The sequence below is a fragment of the Canis lupus genome, chromosome 23, assembly GCF_003254725.2.
Source record: "Canis lupus dingo isolate Sandy chromosome 23, ASM325472v2, whole genome shotgun sequence".
In the NCBI taxonomy this organism is placed as follows: Eukaryota; Metazoa; Chordata; class Mammalia; order Carnivora; family Canidae; genus Canis; species Canis lupus.
Window position 1 is genome coordinate 37,216,425 of NC_064265.1, and position 20,881 is coordinate 37,237,305.

The following is a 20,881-nucleotide window of genomic DNA, read 5'->3' on the forward strand; positions in this document are numbered from 1 at the left end:
GCACAGTGCTTCACTGCATGTGCAGCTGTTGCATGGTGCTGGACTAACCCACTCCCATGAGTGGCTCCTGACGCTCATGAACAGTAGGATGGCCCACTCCCTCTTGCACCCCAGTCAGTACAGTCTTATTTGGTCCTATCTTTGGTTCATTCTGTTTTCCTAAAAATGCAATAATAAATGCACCAGTTCCAATCTACTCAAGATTGAGCTCCACTGAGAGTCTCCCAGGAAAGCTGTGCTCCCTCTCTGGGCCTAAGTGGGTCTCCTCTTCTCCCCATTCTTCTGCCTGATGGCACTGGTTTCATAGGGTATAATGGCCATTTTACTCATTGTTCCACTGACCAGACTGTGAGCTTTCTTCCTTTCTTTTTTTTTTTTTTTTTTTCCAGATTTTATTTATTTATGAGAGACACATAGAGAGAGGCAGAGACACAGGCAGAGGGAGAAGCAGGCTCCACTCAGGGAGCCCAGTGCGGGACACAATCCTGGATTCCAGGATCACACCCTAAGCTGAAGGCAGATGCTCAACTGCTGAGCCACGAAGGCATCCCTTTTTTTAAAAAAACTTTTAATTTCTAACATACTCAAAGGCAAAAAGGATCATATGATACATCCTCAAGAATCCATTAACCGGCTTCAGCACTCAGCAGTTTGCTGATCTTGATTTATTAATTCTTCCTCAACCTACGCCCCACCCCCGAATATTTTAAAGCAATTCCTAGGTCTTGAATCATCCTCCCATAGATATTTTTATACATTTTAGCTGTGAGCTTCAAGATGACGGAACTGCATCCTGTGTTTTGGGTCACAGCACTGTGGATGATGCCCAACACATATTGGCTCTGGAGAAATGTTGTTTTGAATGGACTGATTGACTGGATGAATGAATTGGTTTCACCCTTTAGAACTGAGTATGCAAACTAGCTGGAATATGAATAACTGCTAGGAGCCCACAGCCTCCTTGGGGCCTGTCCTGATGCCTGGGGATTTCTTGGAGGTTCTGAAATCTGTCCATCATTCCTCAGACTTTAAGGTTGGTTTATTTTTAGCCAAGCGTCTTTGATTTTGCAATTAAACTCTACGTTGAAAAAAAAAAAAAAAAACTCTACGTTGAGGTGACATTGGATACAGAGGGCTATTAAGATATAGCTTTTACCTTTGCGTGGTTCATATTTAGTCACAATTATAGCCTTGGGTTTTTTTTTTTTTTTAATTATAATACAGTATTTACTTAGGCTAAAGTGATTAAGACCCAAAAAAATCAAAGTATAGAATACATCTAAAGCATTTTCTTTAATAACATCTTTCTATTCCTGGTAATGGTATTTTAACTACACAAATGAGAGATAATTAAATACACTTTTTTTTTCAGGCCGTTGTGGTCATGTTTAAAACCCTAAATTCTGTACACTTTGAAGGGGACCCTGAGACCAGAGTCACCAGAAGTGGCATTTTCCACTCTTACAAGGTAAAAATCGGACCAAGGCTTGGACTTTTAGAAATCTCTGGTGGTAGAATGATAGTTTATAAAAATGCCTTTGACATGTTCCTTTTTCCTCTTAATTCAGAAGTGGTACTTACCATAATGGGAAGTACCTATCAGCTAGTCCTTTTTTCAAAATCATATTCTAAAATATTTTCTTTGACCATTCAGATCTGTTATGAAGTTAAAGTTGGCTGCATTTTTCTGTGTGTTTTATTTTTTGCTGTTTCATCAGGAATTCAGAGTAATAATTTTATTTCTGGATTTAAGATATTTTTACTCTGTGGGTTTAGCACAGGGACTAAGACTGTACCCAGTAGACATCTGATGACTACTAGCCCCTGTTACATTTCAGCCTGGAACATAAAACTGTTGTTTCTACAGAAATATTTATAGGAGTCAGATTGGGTCATGATGCCATGTTGAGTCTAGAGCGTCTTTTCCTTGGAAGGTGATGGGCTTGAGAGATGTCAGAGGACAAGGAGATGTGAGTCCTTTGCTGAAGGTGGTCATAATCCCAGCATCTCACCCTGGTGCTGTAGCAATGACTCTTCACATGCACTTATTTTCTGGGCTGAGAGTGAGCAGGCTCTGGGGTTTCCCACTGTGGATCCAGAGACCTGGCTATCACTTGGCATGACTTGGACAAGTGTGATGGGAGTGTCTGGTGGAGCCAGAGCAGACCCCAGGAGTGTGCACATAGAGCCCCTGTGGAAGGAATATGCAGCAAGATGGCTGGAGGGAACCCACGGATTGCATGACTTTTTGAGTGGCTGTACGAGCCTCCTCCCTATGGATGGAAAAGAGAATGGACTCTCTGGAGAATGGGCCAGAGCTCAGGCCACAGAGATAGAGCCCATTGGCTGGTAATCCTCGTCTTCTTAGGATGGGGCCCAGTAGAAGCTGACACAGATGTTCCAGGCTGGAAAACCTGTGGTGTGTGTAGGGAGGGCTGAGGGGAACACCACAGATGAGTCAGCCAAGGGGAAGACTCGTTGTGGTGAAGGAGTCGGGAATGGGGCTGCAAACGTGGCTGACTGCCCTGACAGCTGGGGCTGGGGCTGATGAGTAGAAAAGTGGCCAGTGGTCAGGATTTGGAAGAGGAGCCACAGTATGGGGAAGAAGCAGTAGCTCAGGGGAAAGGACAAATCTTTTTGTTCAGGTGATGATGCAGGGATCTGTAGGATTCCTCTGGAGCTGGGCAAACACGGCATATGCCCACTGCCACTGCTGTGCACCTCACTGCCTTCCTGCTCTCTCATACTCTTATTCACACTCTCACTGAAGGATCGAGATCCTGGACTCAGAGAAATGAAGTTAATTAGTTGTCAGAGGGGCATACAGAAACTAAGTGACAGAGCAGGGAATTGGCCCAGATTGGCCGGTCTCTGGAGCCTTGTCCTTGCCTTTACGTCAGGACTCCTCTCTGTCTCTCACACTGAGGAAGGGTCTCTGCCAAAGGCATCTTTTCTCTAACCCATGCACCCTAGGTCCCACTATGGGATCTGCTCTTGGCTGTGCACACACATACACATTGGGGTTCTAGCTCCAGCTGCAAACACAAATTCTTCAAATCCATGTGAATTTTAGATACTAAATTATTTAGCCATTAAAAAAATTAAGAACAAAGCATGACTTTCCAAGTTTTCTAGGAAAATAGGCTCCAGAAGAAGGCGTGTATTTTTCCTGGGGCTTGATGTCACCACCCCCATCAGGCTGTGTGCGCACCCCCACAGCCATGATCACCCCAGGCCGGTTCCTAGCACAAGTGGAAATAATGAGACTATGACCACATCCCTGGCTTTTGGTGTTTGATGGTTCCAAAACTGAGTCTGAAGGGGGAGTGCAGAAGTCCTGAGAGTATTAAGGGGAAAAGGGTGGGTGTTCCCAGATTAAGGCCTGTGTCAAATGAAAAGCTATAGACGTATAGAGATGTCAGTAGCCTAAAAACTAGAAGCAGTGAGGCAGGCACACAGTCCCTGCCATCTGGTTAACCCAACACATCCCCAGTATTTTAAATCTGGAACTAAATATAGCCCCTGTCCAAAAAGCACTAAGCTTATTGAGGGATGTAGACAAGTGGAGCTTTGCATGCTTTGTGCAGACCATGGTAGGGAGCTCTAGGCCCTGCCTTAGAAATCCCTGGTGAAGATACAGGCTGTTTCCTCTTTGTTGTATCAGTTAGCTTTTGTTTTGTATGAAGCTCTCAAAACTTAGTGGCTTAAAAGAGTAACCGTTATACTTGCTTGTGATCTGTGGGTTGGCCACGCAGTTCTTTTAGTCTGGGCTGACTTTCCTGGTTGTGTGGCCGAGCTGGAAGAGTCTGGGATGGCCTTGCCCACATATGTGGTGATAGGCAGGCTGGTTATTTGAAGAGAGCCTCGGCAGGGGCTGCTTGTTTGGGCTCCATGTAGTTGCGCATCCTCCACCAGCTAGCCTGTGTGTCTTCCCGTGGTGGTCTCAGTGTTCCAGAAGCTGCAAAGGAGGACAGGCCCCAATGCCTAAGTACTTTCCAAGCCTCTGCTTACAGCTCAGTTTCTGTTGTTCCCATTGACGAAAGTAAATATACCTTGTCCAAGCTTAGAGTCCATGTAGGAGGAAACTACACCTGCCATGGAAACAGAAAGGCATGAACAGATTGGGGACTGTCACTGCTACAAATCCACCATGCTATAACCCTGTGGTCTAAGTCAGTAAGTAGCGGTTGTTTCCACCTTCTGCCCACCAGAAGACAACTCTGGACAGTCTCATGGTTCATCCTCGTGTGAAAAGGCAGTGTCACGTAAAACCATAGGCAGACTACTTAGTCATAGTTCTGGTGGCCTCACCTGCCAGTGAGTGTGGTGGAAAATCCCCTAAGAGGCTGGAGGCAGGAAGTAGTTGAAGGACCAGGTCTGGCCCCAGTACAGGGAAAAAAGACCCTCACCTTCTACACCCAAATGCAGAGCAACCAAGGTGGCAGGTCTTGTCTCTGCGGTACCGAAGCAAAAGACACCACCGGGCTTAGAAGTCAGAGGTGGGTGATTTCCCAGGGCCAGCAAGATTGATTCCCAGGTCCAGAGTGGGAAAGAGGCTGAAGACAGCATTTGCACGGAGCTACAGAGGGAGAGGTGGACAATAATGTGTCAACCTTCAGTTCTCACGTACCCGGAGGAACCAACAAAGAGGTGAAGAAACTCTTCCTGTTGGGACACCTGAGTGTTTTCCAGGAGGAGAGAAGAAGTGACCGAGTGAGCTGAGAGAAGATGAGGCGGTAGTAATGCCAGCAACAACCATTGTCCTTTGAAAGTCTGTTGTATGCTGCGGATTGTACGTAGACTTTTAATTTAGTCCTCATAACATCCTGAGGTAATTAGCCCTTATTCACAGATGAGGAAACTGAGTCTCAAAGAGGTTAAGGAACTTGGCCTATGTCGCTGAGCTCAGCATTCTGGCCAGATCTGTCTGGCTCTGGAGGGCTGCTCCTGTCTTCTGCACCACGCTGCTGATGTGACCCACAAGAAAGAGAATTTTCAGGCAGCCAGGACTGCAGAGCCCTCCGAACCGGCGAGCTCTGAAAGACCCCAAAGGCCGTCTCCCAGGCTGGAACACGGGAAGATGTGCATGTAAAGGAAAACATGGCGGACTCAAAAGAAGGTGCCATGGTGACAGAGGGGAGGAAGGCATAAAGAAAAGCCCCAGCATATTTATTTTCAGGAATATAGAGATACCCCAAAGGAGACTGATCCTCTGAACCTGTTCCCCATTCTGTGATCCAGTCTCCACCCACACACCCCACTCTCCCTCCGCAAATTAAAAGGATGTCCTTAGGCCACCTGGATGGCTCAGTGATTGAGCATCTGCCTTTGGCTCAGTGTGTGATCCTGGGATCCCGGGGTCAAGTCCCACATCGGGCTCCCTGCAGGAAGGCCTCTTCTCCCTCTGCCTATGTCTCTGCTTCTCTCTCTGTGTGTCTCATGAATAAATAAATAAATAAAATATTAAAAAAATAAAAAAGAATAATCTTATAAGAAAGTCATTAATGAAATAGAATAAATTCAATCAGGAATAACAGATAACAAGAGGGTTCTGAAACCCACAGGCAGAGGTGCGGGGCAAGATGGCGGAAGAGTAGGGTCCCCAAGTCCCCTATCCCCACCAACTTACCCAGATAATTTTCAAATCATCCTGAAAACCTACAAATTCGGCCTGAGATTTATTTATTTTTTTTTTAAATATTTTTTTTAATTTTTATTTATTTATGATAGTCACACACACAGAGAGAGAGGCAGAGACATAGGCAGAGGGAGAAGCAGGCTCCATGCACCGGGAGCCCGACGTGGGACTCGATCCCGGGTCTCCAGGATCGCGCCCTGGGCCAAAGGCAGGCGCCAAACCGCTGCGCCACCCAGGGATCCCTCGGCCTGAGATTTAAAGAGAGAACAGCTGGAATGCTGCAGAGAGAAGAGTTCGCGCTTCCATCAAGGTAGAAAGATGAAACGCACAGGCAATTTAGTGAGGAGTTGCCAGCCGTCTTCAAGGACCTAAGAAGCTGGCACAGGCCAAGAACTCACTTGTTCTGCGTTGATCCACAGCTTGCAGCTAGAATTCAGTTGAGCAGACCTATTGGGAAGACACGACAACACATAAAAACGAACTGTAAAGGCACAGAGATCTTGTTTTACATCTTGTCACTGCGACTTAATAACCTGTGCTCTTGAGTTTTGGTTTTCTGCCTGCATATTAGAAACGCACATGTCTGCCCTGGAGAGAATAAAAGAGGTTGTGTCAAGGGCCCCACATGGTGGCTGGTTCACACTGTGCTCTTTGAATGGAAACCCAGGGAACAATGGTTTCTCGCAGTTAGAAGCTCCTGGGTCCTGGAGAAGCAGAGCAGAGGTAGAAAGCTGCTGAGGGGCTCCCACCCTGGGTGCGAGGGTAGCTGATTGTTATTCTGTCCAAGTGGGGTATGTTTTGAAAACACTGTGGCGGGTGTTTGCAGGTGAATGTTGTCTCCTTCCGTGCTCATCCTCTGGGAAGCTGGGCCCAGCAGTAGAGGCTGTCTAGGGGGTGGAGGACAAAAACTGTGACTCGGATTTTACTGAGGTTGTTTTTCTTTGGCGAGGTTTACTATTGAGCCACCAGACAAGCAATAGCAAGGGTACCTCCAAGGTCACCTCCAGAGCCACCCAGGCTTAACACTCTGTATCTGGGATTGGATTTGTCAGCATCAGGGATTCACCTGCCTTGTTAGCACAGAAGGGACTACCTGCAGTGCCACAGTCAGGTGGACCCACGCTCTGTCTCATACTGTGACCTCAGCCTCCTTGGGGGTTCAGTGTAGAGCCCCTCACCAAGCAGAGATTCTCCTGAGCTGCTTTCAGATCTGTGTGTGTCTTTTCAAACACTCTCAACTGGAGTTTATGAGGAATTTGAATTTTGAGAACAAAACATTTATTTGGGGTCCCAAATCCGTTAAGTCCTGGGTGGGATCATCCAGGGTAGTGTGCTGTCTTAGCCAGGATGCGAGAGAGCTTGAGAGGCTAAAGAGTCTCTTCCAGGGCAGGGAGGGGGTGTCCGCAGGAGGAGTTACAGGCCACCTTGGGACACTAGGCACTGGTCCTTGCTTAGGGGTGGTGACTAAAGGGACAGAAGCAGTGATTATTTGAAGGTGTAAAATTGGGATCTGTTTGTCCACAGATTTGCTGGTTATCAACGTACAGGCTCAATTGTGAGATGCAAGCATATTTTTGTTAACCTTTCAACAAATATTCTCTTTGTAGAAAGACTGACAAATCCCTTTAAAGGAGTGGTTCTCAGACTCCCTTTGCTGGGACTACAGGCTGGGAAACAAGAGACTCCAAGGCTCTGGATCCTGCTTCATTCCCTACAGATAGGCTTAAAAAAAAAAAAAAAAGGATAATATGAGATAGAATTCACATAACCATTCAGTTCCCTCAAAGTGCACAATTCAATAGGTTTTAAAGATTGATTTGAGAGAGAGCACATGCGTGTGTGCACACATGAGTAGGGGTGGGGGAGAGGGAAAAGGAGAGAATCCCAAGCCCCTAAGCCGACTCCCTGCTGACCTCGGAGCCCAAAGTGGAACTCAAGTCTCAAGACCTTGAGATCAACGACCTGATGCAAAATCAAGGGTCAGGCACTTAATGAACTTAGCCACCCCGGGAGCCCCTCAATACACAGTCACAAAGTTGTGCAATGGGAACCCTCACCACGTGAGCAAATGACCTTTTGTCTGATTGTGGCTCCTAAGGAGATTGTATTTGAAGGAGGAAAAGATGCTGCCCCTAAAATGAGCTTTGAAATTAGTGTCCTCTTTGAACCATAACGGGTTGAACCTTTTCTGAAGAGATTGTGATTTTCAAGTTCTATTTTAAACCCCAGAGAGAACCGGGAGACAATCTTGATATCTAAGACTGATGGGGTTACACCCTAGAGCAATCACGCAATCATTCACTGTTCTCACAGAAGGACCTCATTCAGCATTTTTTAAAGTCCTTTTGCAGAACTCTAACACAGTTAGAGGAAATCAGAAGGGGTAGAGTGGGGCTGCAGGAAGACCGGCGGACACAGCAGGAATAGATAGGGTCACCAGCCCAGATGGGCGAAGGTCTTCAGCTGGTAGATGGGGCCACTGAGTATTCGGACAGGTCCTCTGCCATGCCCCAGCTGTCCCTAAAGGTGTTACTGTGGGACACAGGGCAATGATTGGCATTCAGGTGAATGATCAACATTTTAAAATACCAGAATCCTATTAGCAAGATATTCACCAAGGGAGGTTGAAGATTTAGAAGTTGGTTGTCAGAATGGGGTGAGCGTGAGCTGGTCCATAAAGACTTCATTGTCTGGCACCCTGTAAGTGCTCCATCAGTCTCCTTACATTTTTCTTTGGAAAGGTCGTGCTGGAAAGTATCTCATTCTCTGTCGATGTCAGATAAACGGAACCCTCGTGAACTGGTTTCCTCTCATTAATCTGAAGGGAACATTCTCGGCTGGGCTTATTTGGGGGGCAAAGACATAACCAACTATTGTTCTCCGATGAGGATTCACGCTTCCCTGCTGGAGGACTGGGCTAATTGGATTATTTTCAGTTGACAAACTTGGTTTTCCACCTCGGAACACATGTTTATTGCCTCTTATTCACAGGATATGTTCCCAATTGGAGGTGAAACCATGAAGAGAAAATAGAACAAATAATAATGCTTTTCCGCAATCGCTTCTTGCTGCTGCTGGCCCTGGCTGCGCTGCTGGCCTTCGTCAGCCTCAGCCTGCAATTCTGTGAGTATTGCCTGGTGTCACTGGGTCGCCGGAGGGGAGAGGGCTTCATTCTGGAATAGAGGGCCCTTGTGGGAAGGAAACAAGTAGGCCCCAAAGCCTTTGTTTTTCAAATGAACAATGCAGATTAAAACAACTGAGTCTTTTTATTGCTGGTACTGATGGTGGATGGTTGTGAGTACAAATCCTAAACTGCAGAGCTTTGTCCTGAGCGTCTTTTTTGGCCATAAGGAATGAGTGCTCACTGGGCCTCGCGATAGTTTTTGACTTCTGCATAGATTCCTAAACTACTCAGTTATTCTCAGATTCTTAGGTCCCCAAGGGGGAGACACTGAGTGGCCCAGTGTGAGCAGAGGTAGTTAGCCTGCTGCTTGGTTCTTTGAGGGTTGGGTGTCTGTTTTATGTTCAGTGAGCTGTGAGGCTGCAGTTGTGTAGGGGAATGAGGTACCAAACTCAGTTTCCTGGGCAGCAGGGACCATGTCCAGGAAATCTCGTGTGGCGAGGCAAGAGCACAGCTGATGAAGCCAGTCCACAGATCTTGCCACCCAGCACTTTGTCCTTCACTGGGAGCCTGTGCTCAGGTTCAGCCCCAAAGCCTATAAAGTACCACCACTGCTCTGCCAAGAGTGGCTGTCCTCTAACACAGGTCTAGCCCCAGCATCTCCTTGGTTGTAACCCTTCAGTGGTGGCCCCTCCAGTGGCCCCTCTCTCATGCCGAATTGCTTGGTATTCTCTACACATTTACCCTGTTCTCTGGGCCCAAATTCCACCAGCCCCTCTGCCATCCTCCTCAGTTCCCTCTCATCCTTTACTCCCCATGGTTCACTCAGTCCTTTTCTTCTCCAGGAAACTTCCAGGACTTACCCCCACACCCAACCGGGTCTGATGCTTCTTTGATGTGCATCCAGGATGCCTTAAACCAGTCCCCTTCCATACACTAACCACTTACACTAACTCTAATGTTGAGTTCTTGTGTCTCTTGCTTTTTGTTTTTTTATTTATTCATGAAAGACAGAGAGAGAGAGAGAGAGAGAGAGAGGCAGAGACATAGACAGAGGGAGAAGCAGGGGACTCTGATGTGGGACTCGATCCCAGGACCCCAGGATTACGACCTGAGCCAGAGGTAGACACTCAACTGCTAAGCCACCAGGCGCCCTTGTGGCTCTTGCTTCTACAAGACTGTTCTCTGAGAGCAGGGGCCATGTCCTGTTTCCCTCTATACCCCGGGAACTGCACTGCCAACCACACAGTAGGTGTTTTCATGACTGCTTGTTAAATGAATGAATCTACACCTGTTCTGAAAAGCAAGCTGACCCGAATTCCCTCTCCTTCTGGTGCTGTATACTTGAAGCTGAGAACATCTTCTGTATGATGCTGGAAATTGTGTGTTTGCTGTCACCTGCCTTTTCTTCATATTACCACCTCACCCTGGTGGATGGGAGATAAGTGGTTGGCACCCATCACTGCTTAGGACGGCTCTGTGAGGAGGTGGCGTTTCTGTCGCAGTTTGAATAATGGGAAGAAGACCAGGTGGCTCAGCAAGTGGGATGTTCTGAGTGCGCTGGGGAATATCGGAAAGACTTGGCATTTGGAATAAGTGGTTTGAAGAGAGGCTTTGAACAAGCTTCCCTCATACACCTCCAATTTGTGACATACTCCATGCACGTGTCTGGTACATATGACAGGCTATTTCTAATACTAAAGACAATTAAAAATACTCATTTTATCCTTCCAGAATAGGAAATGAGGTCAAGAGTAGGTGGACATAGGAAGTTTAAAGATAACTCCAGATGGTTAATGAACCATAAAATGCGAATCCATTCCAAAAAAATATGTTAGGACTCTCACTAGTTTAATTGTCCATAACTTTTCATTAAAAATTTTCCATCCTTTGGCTGGAGAGTTAGGAGGTTACAGTCAACCTTGATTTTTATTCTGAGAAGCTGACAGGATCTGAGACGTGAATGTGGGTTACTTGTGTTTGCTGCGTTTCTCTTGCATGAGGTGGTTTCCACGTCACTGAATTGGCCAGTGTGTTTTGCTTATTATATAACTCTTCTGAAAGTACCTTCTGTTTTAGGAGAGCCAATTTTCAGCCATACTTTTTTTAAGGGAAATTTTGCAGGGTAAATTAGCCTGCCTGGGTTGGAGCTCTTTATTCTTGGATACGTTGGAGTTCGGAGAGATATTAAGATATGGATGTTCTTACTGCTCTTCTACTTCTAGGTAAACTGTAACTTTGGAATTTACCCATTTCTGTAGAAATGGAGTTTAATTGCTTTATTTAATTGCGTTGTGGGTTGCTGCTTATTATGGTGTAAGGAACTGCGCTAATTGATACCACAAAGGTATACGTTTAACTAACATTTGTGTTTTCATTTTTACCCTAAAATATATGGACTTTTTTTTCCCATCATCTCTTCAGAGTAATTTTTAAATGCCAGATTTGCACATACAACTATTTTAGGTAACCTTTGTGAGGTAATCAAATATAACTTGGTTTTTCCTCAGGCTTTAAGTGAATCAGTATAATTTTATTTGCTTTCTGCACTGATCATGTATTTTATTTTGTCTTGTAGGCTTTTTGAATTTGAGAAAGTTACGATCCAGGTTACAATTTTAAAAATCAGGTTGTTTATTATTATTATTTTTTAGGTTGTTTAAATAAGCATTTCTTCCTCTTGGTATAGAAAGTGCGTCTGTGAACCCAGATATATTTATTAAGTGCTTATGTGTGTCAGGCATTTTTTTTACAGTGTCGGGGTGGGGGTAGGTGGAAGGGATACAAAAAAGGTTAAGATACAGTTCATAGTTTCTCAAAATATGTTTATTTTAAATGGTACTAATGACTTGCTGTATGCTAACAGCCTTTAATGGAAATCATTCATTTTGTATTTTCAAGCCCTTGATATTTTTGAGTTTAAAATAGGGAAACTCTGAAATTCCTGATGTCTGAATTATAGAAGGGAACAAGCAAGGCATAGCTATCTTTAGTTATTCTAGCTGAAATGTCTATGAGTGGAAAAATCATTTCTCAGATTAAGGGACTCCTTTAATGCCATAGGGCAAGACCACCAAGATATAAAGACTTGATTAGTTACATTTCTGCTTTTTTCTGCTCTCTTGTAATCGTCCATTTTGCTGCTTCAACCCAGCCTTTCCTTAATTCGTATTTTATGCTGGTCCTGCCATGTTCCAACGGGCAGTCCCAAAATGGCAGCGTGATGGAGCCTGCGCAGGCTCTGTCTGGAATGACAGCCTTGAATTTGAATGCCGCTCTGCCACTCAGCAGCTGTGAGCCCTTGGGCAAGTTGGACCTCTCAGAGCCTCTCTTTCTTCTTCTGTAAAGTAGAATTAGTTGCTGCTGCAATGTTGGTGTGAGAACAGGCCTTGTCAGGAAACGCTTGGCTTGTAGGAGCCTAGTCAATGTGAACCTTTGAAGCAACAGCACGGAGTCCCATCACCAGGTACCTTCTTCAGAAGCCAGGACTCTTGGTGTCCTGAAGGCTGCCAAGGCTTGTGTTCCTTCAGCCACTTGTCAGGGAGGAGGCTTTATTTGTTTTTGATCAGAGCTCATTGGCCATGAATGTGGCCAGTCTACACTGGGCACATGGCACTATATCTGGGGGTGATCTTCCCAGGCAGGGCAAACCAGTTGACCAGAGCAGGTTCTGAGGAAACTATCGAAGATGGACTGGAGGGAAGAGGGAAGATAACCCTGCTGCAGTGAAAGCCAGGGCTGCCCTCAATATCGGAAGAGCCCTTTCTGCAGGAGTCAGACTGACTCTGTGTGGCCCAGGTGACCATGGGGACACATTCCAGCTAAGCATAAGGTGGAGTGTCCTAAGAATCCATGTCATGCAGAGGTAGTGCAAACTCTGGAGCATTGCTCTGGAGCATTCTCTGACCTGAGAAGGCAGGTCATTGGGCCTGATTCCATTTAAATCCTCTTCAAACTCTGAGATTTTATGAATTTTATCTTTTCTTGTTGATCCAGCGCCATGAGTATGTACAGCTTTGTCCTTCAGCAAATGTTCCTTGAGTTTCCGTCATAGACCCAAGGAGCTATCTGTCCTACTGGAGGAAAATCATGAGCAGACACTTGGAATAGAGTGTGCGGTACACTAGGATAGGTAAGAGGTGATATCATGTAAGGTGAGCCGGTGAAAGAACATGGCTCTAAGAAAAAGCCAGACTGCTCAGATTGAATCCCAGCCATTTACCAGATTGGTGACCTCAGCCATGTTATTTACCCTCTCAGTTTTCTCATCTGGAGAGTGGGGATAAAACAGTCCCTATTTCATAGGGTTAGTGAAGGATTCAGTGAGCTCATATTTTGAAACACCTAAAACAGTGCCTGTTACACAGTGATCAATGTATGTATGTTTGTTTGTTTTTGTTTTGTTTTTTTTGTTGCTGTTAAAGATTTTATGTATTTATTCATAAGAGACACACACAGAGAGAGAGAGAGAGAGGCAGAGACACAGGCAGAGGGAGAAGCAGGCTTCATGCAGGGAGCCCGACATGGCACTCCATCCTGGGACTCCAGGATCACGCCCTGAGCTGAAGGCAAACTCTCAACCTCTGAGCCACCCAGGCATCCCTGTTTGTTTGTTTTTAAAGATTTTATTTATTATTTGACAGGGAGGGAGGGAGAGAGGGAACCAGAGAGCACAAGCAGGGGGAACAGCAGAGGGAGATGAAGGACTCAATCCCAGGCTGCTCAGATCATGACCTGAGCCGATGGTAGGTGCTTAACCGACTGAGCCACCCAGCGGCCCCTGTGTATTAAATAAAATGAATTAGAGATCATTTATGGCAGGGTGATATGGGAGGATAGAGGACAAGAAGTTTATCCAGTCTGGAAATTCAGGGACAGCTCCTCAGCAGAGGTGACATCTGAGCTTCATCCTTGAGGGGTGAGTATGAGTAGGCCATGGAGGAAGGTAGGAGGGGCGTTCCTACAGATGGAGATGGGTTTGCAAAGACAGAATGAAAAAGTAGGACCAGGTTAGTCACCTGTGTGTAGCTATGAAGTTGGACAAAAGCTGGGGCCACCTCTATCACCACATTATATCCTGAAGGCTGTGGGGAGCCACTGAAGTAGGAACACACCAGGAGATTTATGGCTCAGAAAGACCACAGTCTAGGATAGTGTTTGCCCAGGTGTGGGCTCCTGAGCACCTTGAGCAGAGTGGCTCTGCAAACTTGTAAAGAAGAGTGTTCCAGGGCAGCCCGGGTGGCTCAGCGGTTTAGCGCCACCTTCAGTCCAGGGCCTGATCCTGGAGACCTGGGATCGAGTCCCACATCGGGCTCCCTGCATGGAGCCTGCTTCTCCCTCTGCCTGTGTCTCTGCCTCTGTCTCTCTCTGTGTCTTTCATGAATAAATAAATTAAAAATCTTTATTAAAAAAAAAAGAAGAGTGCTCCAAAACCAAAGAAGAGCATGTTTTGTGCCCTTCCCTACAGAATCAGAATTTTTACAGGAGTGGGACTCAGAATCTGCACTTTTGACTAGCTCCCTGGGTGAGTCTTATAAGCACAAATTCTGGGCACTCTGCTTTCAGAGGCTGATGGGAGGGTGAAGCTGGGTGGCAACTCAGGCTGTTTTGCCTGAGTTTGCCATAAAAGGCTGAGGGGACACCAAAGCAGCAGGTGATGCTGTGGGACTTTGAGCTAATTGGGTGGTAGAGTGGGCCAGGGTGATGAGAGAAGGGGAAGACCACCATGACACACACAGGAGTCTGGCTTGGGTAGTCCAGTAGATGCCTCGGTCACTCGTGTGTTTGTGTGGTTTTTCATATAAACGTTTCAGCGCCGCCTGAGTTAAATAGGGCTGGGGGGTAACCATATGGGACCCATGGCTCCCCAGGCCTGCATCAGACCCAGGTAAGTGGACAGGCTGGGTGTGGAGCAGGACAAGGAGTTGGAGGTGTCGGTGAGGTCCTTGAGGGCCAACTGGGTACTGTGTCTTGCCAGAAGGTGGTTTTGGGATCTGAGCCTAAGAGAGACCCTGTCCAGAGGCAGTGCCGGGGGACTTTGTATTCACTGTTCCTGAAGCCATGACCTGGAGAGACCAGGTCTCCCAGGAGCATGTGGAAGCCACTCTAGACCGACAGTTTTGTTTGGCCCAATGTGTGTTTTCACATTTCTTTACCAATGTTTTAGAACTTGGGCAGTTTCACATAAACTTCCAGCTCCTCTTTAAAAAACAAACAAAGAGACTATCTAGCAAGCCGAGACCCATAATCCCTTGCAGAGACAGTGTTGGAGCTAGCACCTGGGTCCTGGCTGCCCCCTTTGTGGGCAGTGCAAGCTCTTCCTTTCTCCTTGGTCTCCACTTGCTAAACCCTGTCACCTTGAGAGTTTGAGCTCTGTGGTGAGGTGGAAGGAAGAGAGGACAGGGCAGAGATGAGATCTGGGCTGACAGGAAGGGAGGCTGTGAAGGAGACAGTATGGCAGCAGAGAGGTGAGGCCCCCAAACCGAGGGAAGCAAGTAGGAAACTGAGGAATTTCAGATTAATCAGCTGTGTGTGTGTGTGTGTGTGTTTAGTAGGCCCTCCAGCCGAACCAGCCTGTGTGAGTTGTGTGTATCTGATGTATACGAGTGGTGGTGTGCAATATGTGTGAAGGGTGGTGTTATGTGTGGTGTGAGTGGCGTGTGTTGAATAGGTAACCCATCTGAACCAGCTCTGCGTGTGAGTTTTGTATGTATGTGGTGTGTGAGTAGCGTTTGCGTGTGTGTGGTGTCTGTGAGTGGCAGTGTGTGCATGTGGTACATGCATGTGGTGTCTATGAGTGGTAGCATGTGTATGTGGTGTGTATGTAGTGTGTGTAAGTGCTGCATGTGAGCCCCGTGTGTATGTGGTATGTGAACAATGCACATGAGTGATGTGTATGTGGTGCGTATGAGTGGCATGTGTGAGTGGTATGTATGTGTATGTGTATGTGGCGTGTGTGGTACAGGCATGGGAGTGGCATGCGGTGTGTGTATGTCTTCAGTAGTCTCCCTGGTACCTCTCTTCCCGCAGAGCCATCATTTTCCCACAGTCTCCAGCCCCCACTCCCCTCCCCTTTTATATGCTGCTTTGGAATTGTTGTCCTCTGGGAAAGAGAATAACCAAGTTGCTAGAACAGCGTGTAAATTAAAAGAAAATTGCCTCTGAGAAGGAGAGTGAGGAGCTCCTGAAAGGTGCCTGGGGGTTGTAGCATCCGCCTTGGTTGTTCAGCCCCTGGCTTCAGCCTGCTTTTCGTGGTCGGCTGTTGGCATTCACAGCTCCCACTCTTCACAGGCACCCTGCACCCTGGTAGAGATAGATGGTGGCAGGGATTTTGCTGAGGCACAGACTTGGATAATAATAGCTGGGAGCGAGCCAGCCACGGGGCTTTGTCACGCTCTGCTCTTCATCCCATGTGTATGGTATGGAGAAAATCATGTGCCCCAATTGTGTGTGTGAATTGGGGATTCATGAAGATTTTAACGTTTTCATGGAAAAGGTTTGGGGATGCAACCCTTAGAATGCCAAGGGTCTTAGGTAGTATGTACTCTATTTTATTTATTTTTAAAGATCTGTTTATTTTAGAGAGAGAGAGACCACACTTGGGGGGAGGCAGAGAGAGAGAGAATCACAAGCAGACTCCCCTCTGAGCCCAACACCATGGCGGGGGGCTCCATCTCAGGACCCTGAGATCACAACCTGAGCTGAAACCAAGAGTAGGATGCCCAACCGACTGAACCCCCCAGGTGCCCCCGTGTACTCAATTTTAAAAGTCACAATAAGGTTCCTCCTGGGATTTTATTTTGGTGAATCGGAGTCAGAAAGAATGAGGAATTAAACATGAAGGCTTGTGTTTTTAACCTAGGAAGTTCTATGTATAATAGCCTAATCTCATTATCATCACTATGAAGTTTTACGTTTCGTTTTTTTTTTTTTTAAATTTCAGTCCTTTTCCTGGAGATTTATTTTCTGTTTGATCTCTTGAGAGTTTTAATTTTGCTTTCTCTCTGAATGCTTCGTGCCCAGCTACCACACAGAGTTAAATGTCTGTGGTTGAAAAAATTCTGTAGGTGTCAAAATTAAGTGTGACTAATCAGCTTTCATCATGTGTCTTCAGTTTTTGTAGTTACATGGGGGAGGGGAGAGAGTATCACATAGCAGGCCCTTCCATGAGCTAAAAATGGACGCATTTATGTGTGGGGGTCATTTCCAGGATTCTTTTGGGGGTGTGGTGGCACATTGTTTCTCTCCCCTCTCTTTCCCTTTCCTCTCTCTCTCTCCCTCCCTCCTCCTTTCCTTCCTTCGCAGTTTCTGATCTTAGAGAATTTCTCCTAAAGGTAATTAGATGAGAAGATAGAAATGTGTGTTCAAAGATGTTTATTCCAGGATAGCTCACAATAGGCAAACGTGTTGGGGGGGGGGGCGCCAAGTGTCCAACATTAAATACTCCTGTAGCCATTACGCCGTAATTACACAGATCTGTTTGTATTCTCATACAAGGTTGTCCATAATATGGTAACTACATGTGGTATCTTATATGGGAGTGTGTGTGTGTGTGTGTGTGTGTGTGTGTGTGTGTCAACTCAAGAAGGGAGTCTCCTATTTTAGAGAAGAGAAGACTATCAGGGCTAGCTAGTAAAACAAGAAAATATTAGTAGAAGTAGCCAATGAACTCAGAGTATCTGCATATGCCAAGCCTATGTGAGGACAGGGACAAAATAGGAGAGAAGGCTGCAGATGTTTACATTGGAGTAGCTGCAGAATGGAGGGGAGCCAAGGACATGGTGGGAGTTGGCCCAGGTGGAGTTTGCTCCAAGGTGATGACATTAAAAGAACATTCACAACAACAAAAAAAACCGAGAAACTCCACCTTGACTTGAGGTTAGTGGTAACCAGAGGTGGAACCCCATGGTCTTGATGGCAGCTCTGCCCTGGAGGAAGGGTGGCCTGGCTGTTCTGAAACTTATCAGGAATGAGGTCTTGAGGGGAGAATCTGAATCTGGAATATGAGAGTGAAGTCAGGCTACACCCAGGGAGAGCTCTGCGACTGTCTCACTGTTGGCACCCAGTGCCTCACCGGCCCGGCAGAGCCAGGCTGCCCGTGGGTGGGAGGGACAGGGAGTCGGCCATGATGCATGGTCCTTCTCTCACGTCTCTGGCCCGGGCTGCGGTATCACGCTGAGCCTCCCCATCTCCCTCCCTTTCTTTCCTGTGTCATCTGAGAGGCTAGACCCTAGACTGCCCAGGCGTCTGCCTCTTGGGGAACCTGGAACCTAGCCTGGCCCCAGGTATCCACCAGAGGGTGGGCTGGCCGGTCAGTCCAGGTACCTAAGGGGTCCAGGCCCCACCCTCAGCATTGTCTCTCAGTCAGGGGGCTTCCCCAAAGTGCTCCCTCACTCCTGACCATCTCTTCCTTGTGACCCTTTCCACAGAAGGCAGATGACCAGCCGCCTTCCTGAGCAGTTGGTTTGGTGGCCTTCGTGAGCTTTAGTGCCCTCAAAAGGTAGACCTTTGAGAAACAGAAAACGTACTTGTTCCTCTTGAGGGGAGAGGAAACAATCCTCAGAGTGCGGACAGAAGCACAGATTTCACCTCTGGCAGGACACCCAGCCACACATATGCAGTAAAATGTAGACTGGGGTTGTTCTGGGTGATAAGATTATGGATGATTTTCACTTCTTTTTATACCTTACTGTTGAAAGGCTATTTTAGGATGAACACATGTTTATGTGAGTTGTAAAGCTCCCTCTCCATTTTGAAAAAAGAAAAATCTCCTCTATCAAGGGTGTCAAAATCAGAAACCTATTTCCAGGCATACTGGGTTGTTAGCCTGAGTCCAACAGATATCAGCATCGTCTTGTGGTTTCAGGGATCCTGTGAACCCTCAGAATTCAAGCGCAGAAGCTTGTGTGTGCAGTCCTTTTTCAGGGTTGAGAAGCAGTAACTTTGATCATATTCTCAAAGTTGAGACGGGGGAGCCAGGCTATGAGATGGTTAAGGATAGCTGAGGTTCTTGTCACAGTTCTTTCTGGGGGCTTGTCCTTGGATGGCTCTCTGATTTCTAGTTTCTGTCATCTCATCCAAAAGGACCCTGTTTGAGCCAGGCCAGTTATCAGCTGCCCCAGGGGACATTGAGATTTCCTGTCCTGCCTGGGAGGCCACAGCTGGGCTCCAGCTCAGGCCACCGTGGGAACCCTGTCTTTGTGCTCTGGCAGTCCGTGGACTTAGGACTCCGTGGCTGACGTCAGAGGGAGGGACAGACAAGTAGGAGATAAGAGCTTGAGAACAGCTTAGAGCAAAACCTCCAGCCTGATGGGATGTGTTGAGTCCTAACCTCGTGAGCCAGACCTCCTGTGGTTTACTGGCTCCCTAAATGGGACCAGGCTTATCACTGGCACCAAAAGCACTTATTAGGTTCTTAACAGTAGTTCACCATGATGTAACAAGCATGAGGAATGAAGAATAGTTAAGAATGAAGAGAACAGGGATCCCTGGGTGGCGCAGCGGTTTGGCGCCTGCCTTTGGCCCAGGGCGCGATCCTGGAGATCCGGGATCGAATCCCACATCGGGCTCCCGGTGCATGGAGCCTGCTTCTCCCTCTGCCTGTGTCTCTGCCTCTGTGTGTGTGTGTGTGTGTGTGTGTGTGACTATCATGAATTAAAAAAAAAAAAAAAGAATGAAGAGAACAGGAAAGGTTGGTCTTGTATTGTGGCCCCAAGTGGATAGGTCAAAAAGGATAGATTCAGCTATTTGGTCCATCTTGTCCATGTAAAACCAAGTCTCTCAAAGTTTGCAAATGTGGGCTTGATTTTCGCCAAGCATGATTTCTGCTGCCTTTTATTAAAAGCAAATGGTCAGGGGGGCTCAGGTTATGATCCTGGGGCCCCAGGATTGAGTCCCTACATCAGGGAGCCTGCTTCCCTCTCCCCCTCCGCCTGCCCGTGTGTTCTCTCTCACTCTCACTCACTCTTTCTCTCTCAAATAAATAAAATCTTTTAAAAATAATAAAAAGCAAATGGTCCAAGGCAAATAACAGAATTGGTCTCCAGTTGTGGTTCTGGTTTATATTTGAGAATGACACACAGACATTTTTATTTTCAGTGCAGGGTAGAGGCACAATGGATCTTTAAGACAACTTGATGGATTGAGCAGCACTGAGGGAATTGTGGGAATTGCCTATAGAGCAAATCATTATTCTTTGGCAGGCCTGTGAAGGAAACAGAATTCAGGAACCTTTGGATTACTGGGGGATAGTAGAATCAGGGGTAGTTTAGCTTATAAGAAGGTAATGCTCAGTAGTTGAGCGTCTGCCTTTGGCTCAGGTTCTGATCCCAGGGTCCTGGGATCAGTTCCCACATTGGGCTCTCCATTGGGAGCCTGCTTCTCCCTCTGCCTGTGTCTCTGACTCTCTCATGAATACATAAGTAAAATTTTTTTTTTTTTTTAGTAAAATCTTTATTAAGAAAGAAGAAGAAGGTAACATCTTGGGGGCATCTGGCTGGTTCAGTCAGTAGGGCGTGTGACTCTTGATCTCAGGTTGATTAGTTCAAGCCCCACATTGGGTGTAGATCTTAAAAAAAAAAAAGGAAGATGCTATCTTGGATAAGCTGCATGTATTTAAAGGAGTCAGAAAAGCTGCTAAAATTGGGTGGTCGAGAGGCAAAGGGAGACTGGTTCATTATGCTTCTGTGAAAGGTGTGGACACAGAGGGTCAGCATCCCTTCCAGATCCCGAGTTGAAGGCAGCACCTTTTAAGAGCCTGGAAGTGGCCAGAATTATCACATCAAGAGGACAGATGTGCAAATAGCACTTCTTTATCCCTTACCATGCTGCAGGCACTATACAGTGTTCCACAAGTGACACCTCAAGTCATCCATGCCACCACTCTGGTAGAGATGCCGTAATCTTCATTTTACAGGTAAAGGGAATAAAGCCTAGTGAGGCAGGAATATTTGCCCAACGTCATGCACCTAGGAAGTAACAAAGTCAGGACTTGAACCCAGGCTTGTGACTCAGTAGCCCCCAACCCCACACCACCTGCCTGCATTCAGAACCATGAGTAGCCTGGTAACAGAGTTGACTGAGGACAGGCTTTAGTGGTCCTGGAAACAAGAAGTTCCAAGGAA

General features: G+C 46.6%; 1 protein-coding gene across 13 annotated transcripts in view; it reads left to right on the forward strand.

Moving 5' to 3' along the window:
* PXYLP1 (2-phosphoxylose phosphatase 1) overlaps window positions 1-20,881 on the forward strand; it is a 72,512-nt gene that overhangs the window by 27,780 nt on the left and 23,851 nt on the right. For 8 of the 13 annotated variants that reach the window (XM_025448856.3, XM_025448860.3, XM_035704922.2 and 5 more), the window contains 2 exons: window positions 1,373-1,468; window positions 8,630-8,761. The exons of 1 other annotated variant lie outside the window; for it this stretch is intronic. In XM_025448856.3, the coding sequence (XP_025304641.1) occupies window positions 8,683-8,761 (79 nt within the window). In that variant the 5' untranslated portion in view covers window positions 1,373-1,468; window positions 8,630-8,682. Of the gene's footprint in view, window positions 1-777; window positions 1,034-1,372; window positions 1,469-8,629; window positions 8,762-10,720; window positions 10,985-20,881 lie in introns of those variants that run through there. 4 more of the 13 variants (XM_025448866.3, XM_049099699.1, XM_025448864.3 and 1 more) reach the window with 3 other exon arrangements.